Source organism: Lichenostomus cassidix, chromosome 4, assembly GCF_008360975.1.
Source record: "Lichenostomus cassidix isolate B80296 chromosome 4, HeHo_3.0, whole genome shotgun sequence".
NCBI lineage: Eukaryota > Metazoa > Chordata > Aves > Passeriformes > Meliphagidae > Lichenostomus > Lichenostomus cassidix.
In genome coordinates this window covers 9,496,027-9,513,465 of record NC_139484.1, presented here as the reverse complement: position 1 = coordinate 9,513,465, position 17,439 = coordinate 9,496,027, and the positions used below count along the sequence as shown (strand labels likewise).

General features: G+C 41.9%; 3 protein-coding genes across 13 annotated transcripts in view; 1 reads left to right on the top strand and 2 right to left on the bottom strand.

Moving 5' to 3' along the window:
- The window catches only part of AFG2A (AAA ATPase AFG2A), a 161,651-nt gene extending 160,654 nt beyond the window's left edge, over positions 1-997 (bottom strand). For all 9 annotated transcript variants that reach the window (XR_014851556.1, XR_014851557.1, XM_085057831.1 and 6 more), the window contains exons 1-2: positions 775-997; positions 296-420 (exon numbers count right to left, since the gene is read on the bottom strand). Coding sequence is in view for 7 of the 9 variants with exons in the window: in XM_085057831.1 (XP_084913957.1) it covers positions 296-420; positions 775-997 (348 nt within the window). In the remaining 2 variants the exon portion in view is untranslated. The remainder of the gene's footprint in view (positions 1-295; positions 421-774) is intronic.
- Positions 996-13,971, top strand: NUDT6 (nudix hydrolase 6). 3 transcript variants are annotated; one of them, XM_085057851.1, is made up of 6 exons: positions 996-1,155; positions 2,097-2,300; positions 6,717-6,815; positions 7,155-7,210; positions 9,624-9,678; positions 12,675-13,971. In XM_085057851.1, the coding sequence occupies exons 1-6, from the start codon at positions 996-998 to the stop codon at positions 13,061-13,063; spliced, it is 963 nt and encodes a 320-aa protein (XP_084913977.1). In that variant the 3' UTR covers positions 13,064-13,971. The 3 variants fall into 3 exon arrangements, with proteins under 3 accessions (XP_084913977.1, XP_084913975.1, XP_084913976.1); XM_085057849.1 differs by lacking the exon at positions 6,717-6,815; XM_085057850.1 differs by lacking the exons at positions 6,717-6,815; positions 7,155-7,210; positions 9,624-9,678.
- The window catches only part of FGF2 (fibroblast growth factor 2), a 24,103-nt gene continuing 15,723 nt past the window's right edge, over positions 9,060-17,439 (bottom strand). Inside the window, exons 2-3 of the mRNA XM_085057853.1 lie at positions 17,283-17,386; positions 9,060-13,738 (exon numbers count right to left, since the gene is read on the bottom strand). Of these exons, the coding sequence (XP_084913979.1) occupies positions 13,553-13,738; positions 17,283-17,386 (290 nt within the window). The 3' untranslated portion in view covers positions 9,060-13,552. The remainder of the gene's footprint in view (positions 13,739-17,282; positions 17,387-17,439) is intronic.

Here is a 17,439-nt window from a genome sequence, read left to right as displayed (position 1 = left end):
ATGTAAGATAAAATATATATATAACCCGTAAATTATAACTATAAGCTTATAGTTATATAATTAATGTATTTTAATTAGATGTATTATTAAAATATAAATTATAAACTTATAGAGAAAAATCAGCCGTATTGATTTTTCCAATACTGAGAATACAGATGTAACTACAGTGTAGAAAACGTTGAGAAGTGTGATCACCATCTTTCTCAATGCATGATCCATGCTGATCCCATTGAATACAACAGAAAGACACTGACAACATGAGAAAAGCACTTATAGGGACAAGAAAGGGTCTCACCTCCTGCCGCCCATCAGCAGAGGTGAGCAGGGCCGGCCGCCCTAGGCACAGATCCGCACACTTCATGCTGCTCAGCGACAGCTGCGCCAGCGCTCTGCGCAGCATCTTTGGGACTTTGTCATCTCCTAAAGTTTTCGGGAGGGAAAAAAAATCTTTGTTTTTATTCTCCCCTTCCTCTCAGTAGATCCGGCGTTTCCCGCGCTCCCCGGGAAGCACAGCCTTGCCAGCCCTGAGGAGCGCGGAGACCCACGCTCGGCACTGCACCTTCCACGGCGATTTAGCTACCGCCGGCACCCTCCCACGGGAATAACAGTAGGTTTCATGGGGGCTTGGAGTGAGAGACCCCCCCGGTCCCGCCTTCGTGAGGCGCCGGCAGCGCGGCTGGGCAGGGAGGCAGTTTCAAATGAGGCGCCCTCAGTGCGCCGGGCTGAGGCAGCTGGGGCTGCCCGTCCCCGCCACCCGCACCCCGCACCCCGTACCTGACTCCACGGCGTCGGCGACGCGCAGCGCCAGCGGCCCAACCGCGGCAGCGCCGAGGGGAGCATCCCCTGGGGAGCCGCCTGCCGCGGCCGGGCGCCCCTTGCTCTTCCTTCTGGACGAGGAGGCGGACATGCTGCTTCGCTGCCGCCGCGGAGCGGTTCCGGAGCAGAGGCCGGCACCGCCCCGGGGGCGGCCGCTTCCCCGCCTCCCGCACACCGCCATGGCCGGGCCGTGGCGGGCGCTGCGCAGGGCGCGGGGCTGGGCGGCCCTGGCGGGGCTGCGGGCGCGGCCGGACAAGTTCGGGGGGGTGACCGTGGATCTGGGCGAGCTGCGCGGGTCCCCGCGACTGGAGCGGGCCGCCTTCGGGCGGTGGCTGCGGGGCAAGTGCCGGGCGGGGGTCCCGAGTCACGGGCGGGGGGTGCGTTGTGTGAAGGGCGGCGCGGGTCCCGCTAGGGGGCGCCCTCGGCCGCCGCCGTCCCCTCAGAGCCTGCGGCGCGGCTGTGAGGCGGAGGGCGCTGGCGGGAGGGAGCAGAGGAAACTCGCAGAACCACGGAAGAGTTAGGATCGGAAAAGACCTCTGAGATCATCCAGTCCAGTCGCTCTGCCAAAGCAGGGTCGTCCGGAGAAGGTGACATAGGAGTGGCAGACCACGGCAGGTGGTTTTGGAATGTCTCCAGAGGAGACTCCACGCCCCTGCTGGGCAGCCTGTTCCATGCTCTGCCACTCTCAAGGTGAAGAAGTTCTTCCTCATGATGAGGTGAAACTTCACGTGTTTCAGTTTATGGCCATTGCTCCTCGTACCTTCACTGGGCACCACTGAAAAGAGTCTGTCATCATTCTCTTGACACCCACATTTGAAATATTTGTATGGATTGATGAGATCCCATCTGAGACTCCTATTCTCCAGACTGAACAGGTCCGGTTCCCACACAGTCTGTCCTCATGAGAGAGATGCTTCAGACTCCTCATCCTTTTTGTGACCTCTGCTGGGCCCTCACCTGTAGTTCCTTATCATCCTTGTACTGAGGAGCCCAGATCTGGACACAGCACTCCACATGAGAAGATTCCCCTGTGCCTTATGGCAGACCCTAACATAAAAGCCATCATTTTGCATGTGAACACCAAGTTGTATCACAAAAATGTCAAGCTGGCAGCCCCTGATGCTGCTTGTGAGTTTCTCACACCAATGATAATATGACCCTATGGTAGATGAGGTGAAAATACGGACTTTTGCACATGGCTATTTTGCGTGGTAAGGTTTAAAACCACACAGATCAAGGGCAAAGGGGTCCCTGACCCTCCTCACTTCCCTCTCTTGCAGAGTCCGTGGCTCAGTGGCAGGATGAAGGCCGTGTCGCTGTCTGGCTCCATGTCCCCATCTTCCAGAGCAGCCTTGTTGCAGTGGCTGCTTCCCAAGGCTTTACTTTCCACCACGCCGAGCAGGGCTGGTCCACACTGACGCTGTGGCTGGGAGAAGGGCCCAGCAGGCTGCCCGGGTTTGCCACACACCAGCTGGGGGTTGCAGGTGAGTTACAGGAGTGGTTGCACCCACAGAAACACTTGAAGGAGCCCTGAGGAGCTACTTAGGTTCAGTAGGAATTGTTCCTCTGTATAACCAGGACATGGAAACCAGCTGCCTACTGCATTTGAAAATTAAAAAGTAACCACAAAAACAAAAGTGAGAGGAAAAAACCCTGCATCTCCACTGTGTGTCCTTATTTCAGATGCTTAATGTGTGTATCTGCCTAAAGTATGCTCAAGTTAATGTCTGTGAATGGGGAAAAGTTGACCCAACAAGGCTTGTTCAGAAGCTAAAGCAACTATTAGCCTAAATTGCAGTGATCTAAAAGCTGTTCTAAGTTGTGCCTAGAAGTCTTTAGTCTAAATGTATATTTTACCAAAAAAAATGCCAAAACACCAGAGTCTTACCCACCTAGACCTGCCGCAACCACAGCTGGAAAGTTGCTCCATAACTGAGAAAGTTTCCAACAAGCTAGATAAGATGGTTTCCCTTTTTTTCTTTTGGTTTTTTTTTCTCTACTGATGATGAGCAAAAAATACTATCTGCTTGAAATTAGCTTCAACAAATTTGAATGGTTTTGCCCTCTCACTCAACAGAGTTCCACAAATTTGCCATTACCTATCCCATCACTCAGTAATCTTTAATTGTAGGTTGGCTTGGACCTCTCATTTACTGGTAAGGGTTACATTAACACACAGAAATCATGAGATTGGCGAGAGCAAATCTCTCCAGTTACAGCCTTGACTTGTTTGTCCTTGGCTTGCAGGGACTGTGTGGGGTGTTATTTATTCACTAAGTGGCATTAAGACCCATAAACAGCAATTTGAAAAATGTAGTTAGGAAGAACTCACAAAATATGGTTTATTCTGTGTAGCAGCAGGTCGGGTGAAAGGGGAAAAACCCTTGAATTACAAAACAATGTTACTGCCATCGGTAAGTGGGAGTCTTCAGTTCCAAGGCCAGCAGAGGGCAGGGTGGATGCTGAAGGCGGCCTTGGAGTTTGACAATGGACATGTTGGAGCATGTTTTCTTGAGGTATGGAAACCTCACCATTAAAATATGTGGCGCTGAACTGGAGCAGGACAGCGCATTCTCCTCTCAAAAAGCACCGTGTTACTCCTTGTAAGGAAACCTGAATAAGTGAAAGGGAGGTTTCTGAAGTAGGACTTGCACAGCTGAAAGTGCTGCTTGAAAGAAAATCATATGAGAGATGAGTTGAAACCCTGGTGAGCATCAGGAAGGACTGTAAGAAAAATCATAACTCTGAAAGACTCGCAAATAAACGTCTAAAAATGTATTTTCAGAGCATAATTGGCAGTTGTGCTTCAAAACACTTTGCATTCTGCAAGTAGGAAAAAACTTCAAGGAAAGAAAAAGTTTCATAAGTGCAGGTATATGGATTTCATAATTTATTGTATGGATTTTAAAATTGCACAACATGTAATGTATGTATTCTTTGCTACCATTTTTTCAAACCTGTACACTTTCATTTATTATTGTGAGTTTCTTTAAAGGAGATAAATACTTAAGGAAAGCATTTTGGGCAGGTAAACAAGCAGATTTCTCTGTGAAATAATGACTTGCTATGTGGGTTTTTTTTTCATTTGTTCCACTCACTGTCAGTGGATCTGAAATACATCCCAAAAATACGCTAAGCAGTGTGGATACCACCTGGTAGGTTTATTCCGTTGTGTTTCTACTTTAGGAGGGAGACCCTGGGTAATGGAAAGGCTCCATTCTATTTTTAATTCATTTTATTGAAATATCAAATTATTTAAATATGTATATTGGGGAGTGGGTCAAACACAAGACATTTTTATTTCCTAACCAAAAAGTATTTTATAAAGTGTCTGCAATAAAGAAAAGCAATTTGCTGGTGAGAGTCTCCATCCCAAAGCTGTGGCCAGTCAGTGAAATACAGAAGTCAATCCTTAGAGAGCATCCTGAAAATGAAAAGCAGAGACGTGGAGAGTGGCTGGCTGGCCAGCAGGAAGCCAACACAGGGAACAGGTAGCAAATGTCATTGCCAAGTAGACCAGCAGCTGGTTTTCCTCCTGTCTGGAGTTTCCCACGCAGCAAACACAGCACAGCCAGGGCTTGTGCCTCAGGACCATTCAGCCAAGTGATGACAAAGGTGTGAATAAGCGAGGTCAGGTCATATTTTACCAGACTGGATGAGAGTGGCCAAGCAGAGAGTAGCAAATGTTACTCATTGGGCTTGGCCATTATTGTTTAGAAATAGTGGAATATGTGATGTGTCTTCCAGCTAAGTTACTGCATCCGTTTGTAGGCGGCAGGATTTTCCACATGTGTAAAGATACAGAGGAGTCTCTGGTGTATGAAGTGATTAACGTGTTTTTAAAAGCATTTCCAAAATTCTCCGCCTCCGAGGAGGATGTGGTCTGCCATCCAGAAAGTGACATGTTTGTCAATATGCCGCAACGATGGCATGAGAGGACAAGCTGAGGAAGGAAAGTGAAAGGAGAGGAAGAAAAGTAAAAGGCATTTTCTTCTCCCTCACATGTACTGTAAGACAACACAGCTGTTATTTGCATTGCTACCACTTTAATCTGCTTGTTGAAACAAAGTCCTTTGAGTTGAATGACTCCAGGAAGGAGAGCCTACACACACAGAGGATCATCAGCCTTGGCCAGTCCTGTTACTTAAGGAAATCTAAAATGAGAGCTGTATTTCCGTCAACCTGCACAGGGATATGGAGGTAGATAGCTTTGTAAGTCACTTATCGAAGGTGACTTAAAAGTAGTTCCCAAGTTGTTTTACAAATACCTACTACTGTCTGCTGATGTTTACAGTGCAGGCAGCTGTGTTTGTGCTCATTCTGTGGCTGACAAGTGCTTCTCAACACTGAACATCTTTGCATGCATTTTTACATCAGTCATAAATAAAACAGGTAGGATGAAGATATTTTTCCCCTCCATTACTCATTATCTGGAGTTGTCTAAGAGATTCTGTTTCTTTTTTTTAATGTTTTTTCTTAACCTATTTCCCAAAAGAGAACATTGAAAACCAAGTGGTATTGTAATAGTGCTTACTTGGTTGGGTTGCAAGTATAAACCTTTCCAGAAAGTCATCCTGGCATTGAACGATTTAAAGCTCCAGATACCACATTTGTAGCAGGAGAGAGAGTTTTTAAAACAATTCAGGGCCTGCAGTGAAGCTGTGATCTCACTGATACCAACCAGGTGTGCCCCAGCAAGGAAACATGAGACCAGACAGCAAATCCTGTTAGGTGTTTTCTTTCTTCTTGCTCTGAATTTAGATATCCTCTAGCAGAGATTCTGATCACCTCACTGGAAATTTCACTGCCAAAAATTACATTAACAGGCTTCAATTGTAGGGGAACAGAGGAGAGCAAACACACCTTCTGTTTGATTCAAAGAGCAGTTCCCTGCCTTCAGCAGCCATCCCTGGTCTCAGCAAACCCTTTGGCTGAGGAATGACTTTTCTAGAAAACAAACCCTCTAATCAAATCACAAGGTTGCTCCTGCTTTCCTTTAGTTCCCTCTTTTAATCATTACAGTTCTTGAACTTGGACACTGCTAAATATTTACAGGAGGAATGAAATCATGAAGTCACAAGCCACGGGAAGGCAGATATGTGACTACCCACTTAAGGCACGTCCTTTGACATATCTTGAAGGAAGATTGGTACTTCATCTTTGAAATAGTTCTCCTACACATAAATCTGCCATCTATTATAAAAAACAGAGGATGTTTTTAGCTGGACACTCACTCCTTAATAATCCCTTCCTGTGAATATATTTCCCCATAACATTTTAAATGCACATATCATCACAGATGTTCCTGTATCCCCTTCCTCCTACTTTTAAAATGACATAAGCATTTTGTTACCATTAACCTCTAATTTGAAAGCCATACATGACTGATCTGGAAAAGAGCCTGGTAAGTTGCACCACAGCACTCGTCCTGCTCACCGCAGTGCTCTTTAAAATCTGAGAAAAAGACCTGTTTTAAAGGAAGAACATTTTTAAAGTATGACCAGTGAGTATGACATAATTAAACATGAAAACACTTGGGTTCCAGAAAGTAAGAAAACTTGTAATCTGTGGGAGAAAGTCATGGGCTGAGCATGAGGACTTAAGGAAAAGCTGCACTTCTCAGTCAGGCATGTTTTTTCATCAACTGAAAGTGTCATTTTTCCCCTTGGGAGCAACACTTTTTGATTAACAAATTGGCTCAGATTACAGCGCAGTTCTTGCCAGGAGTTATTAGCTGGGTAAGAGCAAGTTCAGAGATAGTCACTCAGATGAACTTTATCAGTACAGCCCACTGAGTACAAAACACTCTGTGTTATTAACCCAAAAACACTCAAATCTCTACTACAGCAGGTGGGAGGTTTGTCATGAATTTCACTGGAGAAAAATTCGTCCCCCTTAAGGGTGGCTTCTCAGCCAGAGTCACTGGAAAATTCTGTGTTATTTGAGGAAGATTACAGGCAAGTCTCTGCTAAAGCAAGCAGCTTTGCCAGATTGTTTGGGTAACCTCTTGATCTTGCATTCTTTAGTTCTGATATTAACACAAGCAAGTTTTTCTTTTCATTTCTTGTCTAATCTGGAATTTAAATGTTGCAATTATTTATCTTGGTACTGCCAACTTTGAATTTTTATATGGGAATTTTAACCTTTTTCTGATATTTTATTGTGCATCCATTTTTCACTGACAAACCATTTTGTGATTCATCCATACAAACCTTGCTAACTATACATAGTATCATTAGGGTTTTGTTATGCTGTGTCAAAATGTGTTAAATTTTGGCTGTAAGGATTCAACCCAGTTGTCCAACACTTCACCTTTTACAATATTTTGTCTATACCAGGTGCTGTTCTAGATGAAAGCACTGGAAAGGTGTTGGTTGTACAAGACAGAAATAAGGTATGTTTGTTAAAGGATTATAAAACAGAGTTCATTTACATAAGCCTATTCTGTAATATAAAACAAAAGACATGTTTGTTTTTATTCCAGTCAAATATTGTGATACTTAAGTTACTTCCTTTTACGACTATCTTGAACACATCTATCAGCAGATGACAGTATTCCATTTGAAGGGAAAAAAACTACCTCTGAAAAGCAACAGATTTGTTATAAATTATAACTGGTGATTGATTCAGCAGAAGTATCCTTCCTACTTTGAGTTCTCTGTTTTCTTCTATAACTGACCCAAGAGTCCCTGATCTTGTGTTTGGATCCATGCAGACTTCTGGAAAACCCCCATGGCTCCAAACAGATTTTGAGAGAAGGATTCCAATTTTGTTTGGTTCCCAAAATTCCAGGCATATCTGTGGCTTTAAATAAGCAGTACCATGGTTGGCTGTGACCTGGAGACTACCTTAGTCCAGCAGGTGTGAAGATCTTTAATTCCTCATACACAGAAGTGCTGGCCCTCACTACAGAGAATGCCAAACCAGAGCAGTGGTGTGGTGAGGGTGGCTCGTGTGATGTGGCTTGAGGTCACCGAGCATCCATCACTGAAATGTCTTCCAGCCCCTATCAGGCTAACCCAGGTTTTAACTCAGCTGCTGCAGAAAGCTCTCTGGCTCACTGGCAGCTGCCTGTGCTGTGTTACACCATTTAAGAGACACTTAGCTTCCATTAGCTTTCATTTGCAAATTACAGTGTCTCTAGGAGAGTGAGATTAACTGCTGTTTTAACATGAAACAATCAAAACTTAACTAGGTAGACTGAAATACCCTTGGATGCATCATTTTCATATTATACAGTTAAAACTATGCCAGAAATGGCTGCATTTTCCCGTCTTTCCTGAAATAGCTATTGAGACATTCCTCCTCAGGACCCAAAACATCACTTCATTAGTAACTACAACAGTTAATGAACTTCAGTGAAAGGGTGCTTTCATAGGCAGGTTCAGTCATATCACATGCTGAGTTCCTAACACAAAAGACAAAGATGTTTCTCTTCCTCTGAATTTGTTTCCTGTAATTAAAGATGTTTATTTTTCATTTTTATATTTTATATTTTTGCTTACAATAAAGTAAAATACTGAGGACTTTTCTATAGCAGGATGTTCAGGCTTATATTCAGCAATTACCAGGTAAAGCAGAAACTTACCTCGCATGCTGTAGACTCCAAAAGTGGTTCCAGCTTTAGAGTCTCCAGGGACAGAGCTGCACATTGTAAACGTTAGAAATGCGACATTTATTTATCCTTTTATACACAAAAATATAAATGTGCATGCTTACCTTTTAGTAAATATCTTAAACAGATACCAGAGTTAAAAAAAAAACTAGAACATTAAACAGCTGTTAGAATTTTTAGAGCTGTTTGGGTTTGTGACAGGACAATTCCACAGCACACAAAGATTTCCAGGAACCAGAAGCAAATCTGAAAGCCAATAGACAAATATATGTATTTTCCATGTGCGCTATTTTTAATCTATTACTTTAAATTCCTATCCAAGCCCTTTAAGAATGCCCAGGAAAAAAAAGCCAACACATTTTCCAATGTAGTTGTTAGGGTTTCCAATCACTGGAACGCACACAGCTTCCCTGCTATGCTGCACAGACAAAAAAAGCACTTTTGTGGCCAGTGTGCCTTTTTACTGCCTTTAGTTCTAGCTGAGGGTTAACTTCTTCCTACATAAACGTTTAATAAGGAAAAAAATAGAAAGTAGATAGAATTAAAGGTAAAGCCTACAAATCTTTATGTTCTTGCAAGAGGTGCAGGGACTGGAACTCCTTTAGCAGTGTGAGTAACAACACCAAGCTTCGCATTTTAATACTGAACTTTATTGCAATTCAATAAATGTTTCTATACATAAATCACACACAAGCCCTCATTTCTTGTATTCCATGAAAACGACAGGTTACACTAAAGGATCATTACAGACACACAGAGACATCGTAAAGCCAGTGCAGTATAGAACAGTACAATCATAATACCTGTTTGTAAGATTAAATATATATACATTTCTTAAAAGCCAAAATCATGGAAGTGGAATACATTAGTGATTAAATATAAGATTATATAGTCTATAGCAGCTTTTTTTTTTAATATTCAACTACTATCTATCTAGCAGCAACATTGTCTAATGACTGTTAGACAGTTTGAATTTTCAGTCAGTAGGTGTTTTGTTCCAATAGTTCATACAGACTATAGCTGTCTCTGATCATCATGTTAGCAGGAATGAACAAGTTCCTACTTGCTGATATTTGTAAAGTAAAAAATACTGCAACTTCAACAAAAAAAGGTGATGTGTCAATTGTCACCTTAGTATTAAAGAGTGCAACACAGGCTGACTACTTCATTAATGGATTTTCCTCCAATACAGACTATAAACGCATGGAAATTTCCAGGAGGTCTGTCTAACCCAGGAGAAGACATTGGTAAGTCCTAGGAGAACAGGTCAGATGTCAACAGAATTACAACGACATGAATACCACTGAAATGCAGTGTGACCCACCTCACTCCCGTGATGGATTGTTTCCTTGAATTAATGGTGAATAGACTGAGGGATCCTGTGACCTTAATGGTAACAGGGTAACATTATGTTCATGGCAAAGAAGTTCTGTATTTGTAACATTTACTCTTTTCCACACTTTGTTTTAAGTGAGTGCTTGACACCAGCTACGTTTTTGTAGGCTGCTAGGATATATTGCAATATGAGCCAGAAGTGCAGAGGATTAAGGTAATCCATATATAGCCCAACTAAAACTGAAACAGGGAGCTCTCAACTCATACTGTAATCCAGAGCACTGACCTCAGGCATGTACTAAGCAAAAACTTCCAACTCTCAATTTTTACATGCAAAACAGAAATAAATGCACTGGCTTCCTTCTACCCCTTGCCCTTCACTTAATTAGTTTGGATCAAGAGCTCTTTGGTACAGGGTCAGGGTGAAGTGCAGGGCCTCAGTCTTGTGGGCACCTACTCTCAACAGAGACATAAGGCACTCCTGTGTTAGGAAACAATGCTGGTTTGAGGAAACCTCTCCCTTCTGTCCAACATAGCACAGCTGATGATGAGCACTGCTGCAGTTTATCTTCACAGGTGAATGAACATGGATGTTTATTAAGAGAGAGACAATCTGGCTATTTCTTCCTTTGTATTTCACCCCTTAAAATCATGATCCATAGACCGGTTAATTCTTAAACTGAGTGTCAACCCCAGGTTTCCTGACTGTTCCATAACTTAAAAATGCCTCCTATTTTAGCAATCTCCCTACAACAATGTGTGGTAAGGTTGTGTTCCAGTTCATTATTTCAATACATGAAGAAAGTTGCAGGTTATCAGGATATAGCTGAGATTAGTTTTCTTAACTCATGAGTCACGCTTTAAATCTTCCTGTCCAACCCAGTGATGGAAATCAAAAATATTTGCTGGACAATGCAATGTAACACAGTGAAATGGATCCATGTTTTCAAAAGAACCCCGAATTCCATGACTGTTGTCTAGCCAGGCTCCTTCTCACTTCTAGTGCCAGCAGCAGCAGGATTTTTGTACTCAAGGGAACAAATGACCAGCACTGGCATTCCAGTGGGATTCCCCAGAGGGATACTGCTACTGAGTAAGCCAGCAGCCATCCCTCACTTAACACATGAGATTATGGCTGGAGCCTGGACTGAAAACCACCCAGGAGAAAAGACTCTTACAGCTTCCCTCCTGCCACTTCTAAACTACAGAATAATAAAAGTTATGATTCTCTGAATCACATCTACATTTACAAGAAGATACAAATTAGTGAAGCATAAAATATAATAGAGCCTAATTTTCATTTTTCGTTCTTACATCAAACCTCAAAAACTCAAGTCATTCAAGGGATTAAATTTTAAATTAAAATTGAAATTGCAATTACAATGCTTAAAATCATTTGGTTATATGAAGAGACAAAATGCATGGCTGCCTACTTAAATGGGTGCCAACTGACTCATGCAAGTAACACCAATAGTTTCATAATGCAGATTAAGCAAAGTGCACACATTTTTGTATTTGAGTATTTCTGAAACTCCAGCTGTAGTGTTTCTTTAACAGTCATTAGGTATTTATATATACACACACTTTAAATAAAAGGGAAATAGAAAATGGCACTTCATCTAAAAGCAAAGCTCAAAGCTTAAATGAAATCCCTAATTACTGCAATTTTCTTAAGCACAGCCTGCCTCAACATTCCTCACAATCTCAGTTCGTCACATCTGTCTAATATACAGCCCCACTAACAAAACCACTTGCCACACTGAATTATTATTTCCAATATCTGAAACTTCCCCTGAAATGTCTGTTTTGTTCCCCTCTGACTTGCCAAGGTGCAATCTTCCATGGGATGTGAATCTCTACAAGTCTTTAAAAATGCATTTGCTTTTGGAAGCAAACCAGCACACTCACTTCTTACTGAAAATGAACTAACAGAAGCAGGTAACATTGCACAGGAGCTCTGTACTCTGACCACTCAAATCAGACACAACCAGGTGGTTATATTAATTTAGAAAAGCCAGGATTTTACCTACCACTAGTTACCCCACGCAACTAGGATTTGACTTGACTACAATGAAACTGCAGACTTTGGGGAAATCAGCAGAGTATTAAAAAAATTCTTTTGGGCACTTCTATTTAAGTTGTTATTGAAGAGAAAAATTCTCTCTCTGGAGGCATTCTGGATGGATGGGTGGTTATCTGGCTGTCATTGCAGCATGCAGACCCTGTAGACCCTTGACGTTTCTGCTGTGTTTGTGGTGAGGAATGTTAGCACTGACCTCATTCTGGCTGGGGCACACAGAATGCACACGTGCAGCACAGATGCAGCATGTTTGCAGAACAGGCTACGTGCTGCACTGGTGCTGTGGCATATTTGAAATGTCACCAGACACTTAAGGTACATCTTGAAAACTACCTGGTGCCAACTTGCACTTTCCACAAACAGTTTTACCTGTTTTGTTACTCCTTGGGGTGAAGTGCAGTGAAACTGATCTGATCAAGAGATCTGACATAGGTACAGGTGCAGCTGCACAGACTGAACTTGAGGACAGTCAAAGGCAAGGAGAGGGATGGGGATCCAAAGGACTGCAAAGATAGTGCAGTGCTGTCTTGGATTAATGGATCAGTGGAGCCAGCAGCCATCAGAGTGTCCATTTCAAACCACACCCTGTACACAGCATTACCATAGTAATTCTGTAGGATACACGCAGAAAGGACACATAGCAATTACTTTTGTTTGGGGACCAAAAAATTAGCTTATCCTTGTGTTGGAAAAACAGACTTACATTCTGAAAACCTTATGAAGCAGAACAGAGAATGCTTTGCATTAGAGGCATTCCACCTTTCCAAAAGGTTTAAGGAGTGTTAAGTTACTTTCAGATGTATTGTAAGGATTGCTCTTTCCATCCAGGAGACACAACAGTTCGAGAGGTTTTTGAAGAAACTGGCATCAAGTCAGAGTTCAAGTCCATCCTAAGCATCAGGCAGCAACACAAACACCCGGGAGCCTTCGGGAAGTCAGACATGTACATCATCTGCCGCATGGAGCCCTCCTCCTTCCAAATCAGCTTCTGCCAGCATGAGTGCCTCCGGTGTGAGTGGATGGACCTAGAGGAGCTGGCCAGGACGGAAAATGCCACTCCCATCACCAGCAACGTGGCCAAGCTCTTACTGTACGGGTACCGGGAAGGGTTTGATAGGATTGACATAACCATGAGGGAGTTCCCAGCTGTCTACACAGGCCTGTTCTACAAACTCTACCACAGGGAGCTGCCCGAGTCCTACAGAAACATGACATGATAGCAGTACATTTCACATTTCCTTACAGTAATAATTTAGAATCATTACTGCAGTGCTGCATATTAAAGTTATCCATGGACTTCTTTTTAGGTAATTATTAGAAAGTAATTATTCTCTAATAAGCTAAGATATAAATTATTTTAAAAGGTAATTATTGCTATGAGTGTGCATCAGGTTTGTTCTCCCCTACTCCGTAAAGCAAGCATAAGGTAAATAAAATACATAGATACCTAGCAGAAAACAGAAGTGTTACTGATCCTGAAAATATATTCTCCAAGTCATTTTACCTCCACACACACTGGCACAATAGGTTTAAAGAGCAATATAAAGACAGTATGAAACATTCATGGTTTAATCTGGTATCTACAAAAGTAATTATCGTATCAGCAAATAATTGCTTATATTTTGCTACTTCAGAGAGGGGGAGGAGGAGGAAAGGCAATGTCTTTAGCGTTGTGTAGCATTTGTGCTCAAAATCTGCCATGGAAATCAGCTTTTAGCAGACATGGGAAGGAAAAGGATAGCTTTCTGTCCAGGTCCAGTTTTTGGTCCAGGTTTGTACTGTCCAGTTCTTTTCAGCGCCACGTACCAATCTGAGTATTTCCGTGACCGGTAAGTGTTATAGTTATTGGATTCCAAGCGCTCAAAAAAGAAACATTCTTCTGTTGCGTATTTCTAAAAGGGAAAAGGAAAAGCATTACTGGTGTAGCAGTACAAATCAATTCTTCACATTCAGGGGACTAAGTCAGCAGCAATGTGAGCAGTACCTTGGTTTTAAGAAATAGAGATTAACTGTTTCATTACTGAAGAAAGATACTTATTGTGAAAATACTGTAAAAATACCTACAGGAACAGATTTTACCTATGGTTCATTCATTGTCTCTTAACATGGTTCAAGCAGCTTCTGATTTGCTTTTACTGTGTAATTCTTTGTTCTGATCAGAAAACATAAAAAGAAACATTTAATAACAAAAACTTTAAGCAAACTACAGACAATTCAGTACAATTGCCCAAGCTGGAAATTCCAGCAGACACCATCAAAAAAGTGTGAAAAACGAAAAGTCCTTATTTTCTCCCAAAGGATACGTGAAAGCAGTGCTTTTCTACAGTACACTGTCAGTGTAAATATTTTGACATAAACCCCATCATTTAGGTGACAAATGGTAGTAGTTCAGGCTCCGTGCACTACGTATTCCTTAAAATCTGCCAAAGGTGGTATTTCAGGAGCTGGAGTGCTGTCCAGCAAGAGCAGGATGCCAGCCACTGCACTGTCAATCTCAGCACCTGGAAAAATCCTGGATATCTGTGGGTTATTTCTTTCAAATACACTTCAGTCCAGGCTGCATCCAGACTGCTGATCTGGCAGCAAAAACTTTCACAGCACCTCATGAAACACCTGAACTCCGCTAACTAAGTGCAGGTTATTCTCACACACTTTCTTGGAGCACAATATTAATCCATAACATTAAAATACAAGAATTTCCTTTCAAATCAAGTCCTTGAAGTCTGGCAAAACCTGGCCGATTACAGCAAAACCATGTAAGCACAACATACAGAATTAACAGGTCATATACTTAAATAACAAATTACTTATCATAAAATACAATTCTTCCTTTCATGGGAAGTTTGGGAAATTTCTTCATTAAATGAAATAATCACGTTTCATTCCATAAAGTGAAAGTATTTCATTATAATAATTAAATGAAACTGGAAAGTCAAAATAAGCCATATCGGATGGGAAATGTTTCTGTTTTTCCATTAAAAATCTGATGGAACAGATGCATTTCTGCTAAAATTTTTTCAGTTAAAAGAGCATTTTCCAAGAGGAGGTTTTAACTATCTGCATTCATAACCAGCCATTTCCTCCACTGGTAGAGACCACCTCTCCCCCACAACTGAGTCTGTCAGTGAAGAGCATACAAATGCTCAATTAAGAGCTGCATCATCCAGATTTTCCAGACAAGAACGTGACCCATTGCACTCCCGCACAGATCACCAGGGTGAGTAGTGATCCACAGGCTGTGCAATAAATCATCCTGCAAACCCCAGCTCAGAACAAACCCTGCAGCATGTCTCAACAAGTAATTACAAAAACATTCAACAGGATGAAAAACAGGCATGAATAATAATTGGCAAACATATTTCTGAAGATGTTGATTTATTCATAAAACAAGGACACTATGCAAATTTATCCTGGGCACTGAAAGTAATTTAAAAAACAAGGCATTAAAGAGGACAGAATAGTACTTGAGTGACTGATGGATTAAAAGACTAAATTATGTATTTAGAAATTAAGTTGTATAATGTTTTAAAAGAAATTTCAGCAGTGTTTCACCATGTGCAATTCACTGCTAACATTTCCAGTATGCAAGCTCCCGTGAAGCACAGCCCTGCTCAAACTGAACAAGAGATGCTGGCAATTAGAAGCAGTTTCTTGAATGTGTTCAGAGGCAGAAAATGGTAAAGGCACAGCCAGTCACAGACTATTGGAAGTCACAGCACAGAAATCCTCATGGAAAAATATTGCCAGTGCTACAGAAAATGGCCGTGAAATCGCAGCAGCGTTTGTTATGCCGGTTGGAGAAAAAAAATCTGAAAAGAGTAGAGCGTTTCCACCTCTGAATAACAACAATGTTGTGTGCAGCAAACATGATTCAAGTAATACTTGTGTCCAGAAACAACACAAAAGAAAAAAAACCCTTTTATAAGCTCAAGTGAGAAGCACAAAGCGACCCAACTTTACATATTCTGAGAGTGATTCCGAATGAATGGACAATACTCTTCCAAGCATTTTGCCTTACAGGAAGGAACTAAGCAGCTAAAATTGCTGCAAGGGAAGCATGTTCTACAACCAAACCCACGATGCAGCAGCAGATCAGAAATCCCAAATACAAACACACCCCTGTGTTTGTAATTTTACAAATAGTGCTAAACACCGTATTTTGACCATTCCCTGTCACTCGGGGTAAGGAGTGTGATTAGGATAGGAAGCCGACTGCCACCGCACCAGCACCACAGGAAATTCCCAATTATCCTTAACTCAAGAATAGCACAGAGGACAACTCCTCACATTTTCTTCAACTGAGCTGTCACACAATATCTGAGTAACTTGAAGCAGGTTCTTTTAACTGCATTCATGAGCCCACACAAAACTCCCTGAAGCCAGAGCTGAGGAGTGCCCTGGGGAGCCCTGCTTGTGTAAAACTATGTTCAGTCTCATTTCATGGAGGCAGAGGAAGGGAATCAGAAGCAATTTCTGCAGCCCCTGGCACATGTCTTTCATAGAGCAGTTCAGCCAGGGTTAGGAATGCACATTGTTAACCCCAACCACTGGAGGGACTTGCACAGAGGATGAATGGGGTTGTGTTCAATACACCAAAGCACCAAGGATTATTGCAAACTGAAATTCTGGCAGGGTGGATGCCCTGCAGTGGTGCTTCACCAGGCACTGAGGATCATAAATATGGATGAGGTATTTACAGTGTCTATATCTCATAAGCAAAATGAATGTAACTGCAGCTCTTAAAGCAAAATTTATCATCTGGCTCTGAGAGACATTAACTTTCAGAGTCTGCTACACACTGGCTTTAAAACACAGTTAAAAATTCAGCTGATACCAATAAAATGCACAAGAGTTTAAACTAAAACTAGTCTCACTAGAGAGCAGTTTAAATTAACTACATTTATATAACTTTAAATTTTATCATCACATTTTCAAAAATGTTTTTCTCGCCAGGTTTCTAGTTAGGAAGTAGAAGTGCCCAAAAAAGAATTGATTCTCTACAAAGAAGAAAACGAGAAAACAATTCATACAGATTAGTATCACGAAAGCAATTTTTTAACAGAAAGTGGCTTTACTTTCTACTTTAAAAAGGTCTTTAAAATAATTTTATGTGAAAGTAAATGAAAATACTCCTGAGGGTAAAAAGGCAAACACTTTATTCTTCATTTGTTTTTATAATTTCCTGATCACTGTGATATTTCCTCTCTCAGAAAAGCCATTCTTGATTAAATTTTGCAGCTCCTAGGTAGGGCAGAAATACCCAACTCCTCCTAGTTCCTAGTTCAAGTAATTGACAGAAGCTGTGCAGAGCTCATTTCTACTGATAAAACATGCACTGAGCAGCTGAATAAGTCCTGCAGGAAGAGAGGTTACTCCACACAGAGGGAGGGCAGGACATACCAACACAGACAGAGACATCAAGAAAGTGCTACTTACCAAGGCCAGCAATCTGCCATCCTCCTTCATGGCCAGGAAGCGATTGGCACTGACACCTTTGATGGACACCACTCCTCGTTCCTCTGCCTGAAGCTGCAGCTTGACTGCAAACAAAAAAAAAGACAAAAGGTTTCACAGCCATCGTGGGATTGCAGCC

What these genes read in the sequence shown, in the direction of transcription:
- NUDT6 (XM_085057851.1), top strand. Translation starts at nt 996, where the DNA reads ATGGCCGGGCCGTGGCGGGCGCTGCGCAGGGCGCGGGGCTGGGCGGCC. An exon ending in ACACCAGCTGGGGGTTGCAG is followed by an intron (nt 2,301 to 6,716) that starts GTGAGTTACAGG and finishes GTCCCCCTTAAG; the next exon opens with GGTGGCTTCTCAGCCAGAGT. An exon ending in TAACCCAGGAGAAGACATTG is followed by an intron (nt 9,679 to 12,674) that starts GTAAGTCCTAGG and finishes CTTTCCATCCAG; the next exon opens with GAGACACAACAGTTCGAGAG.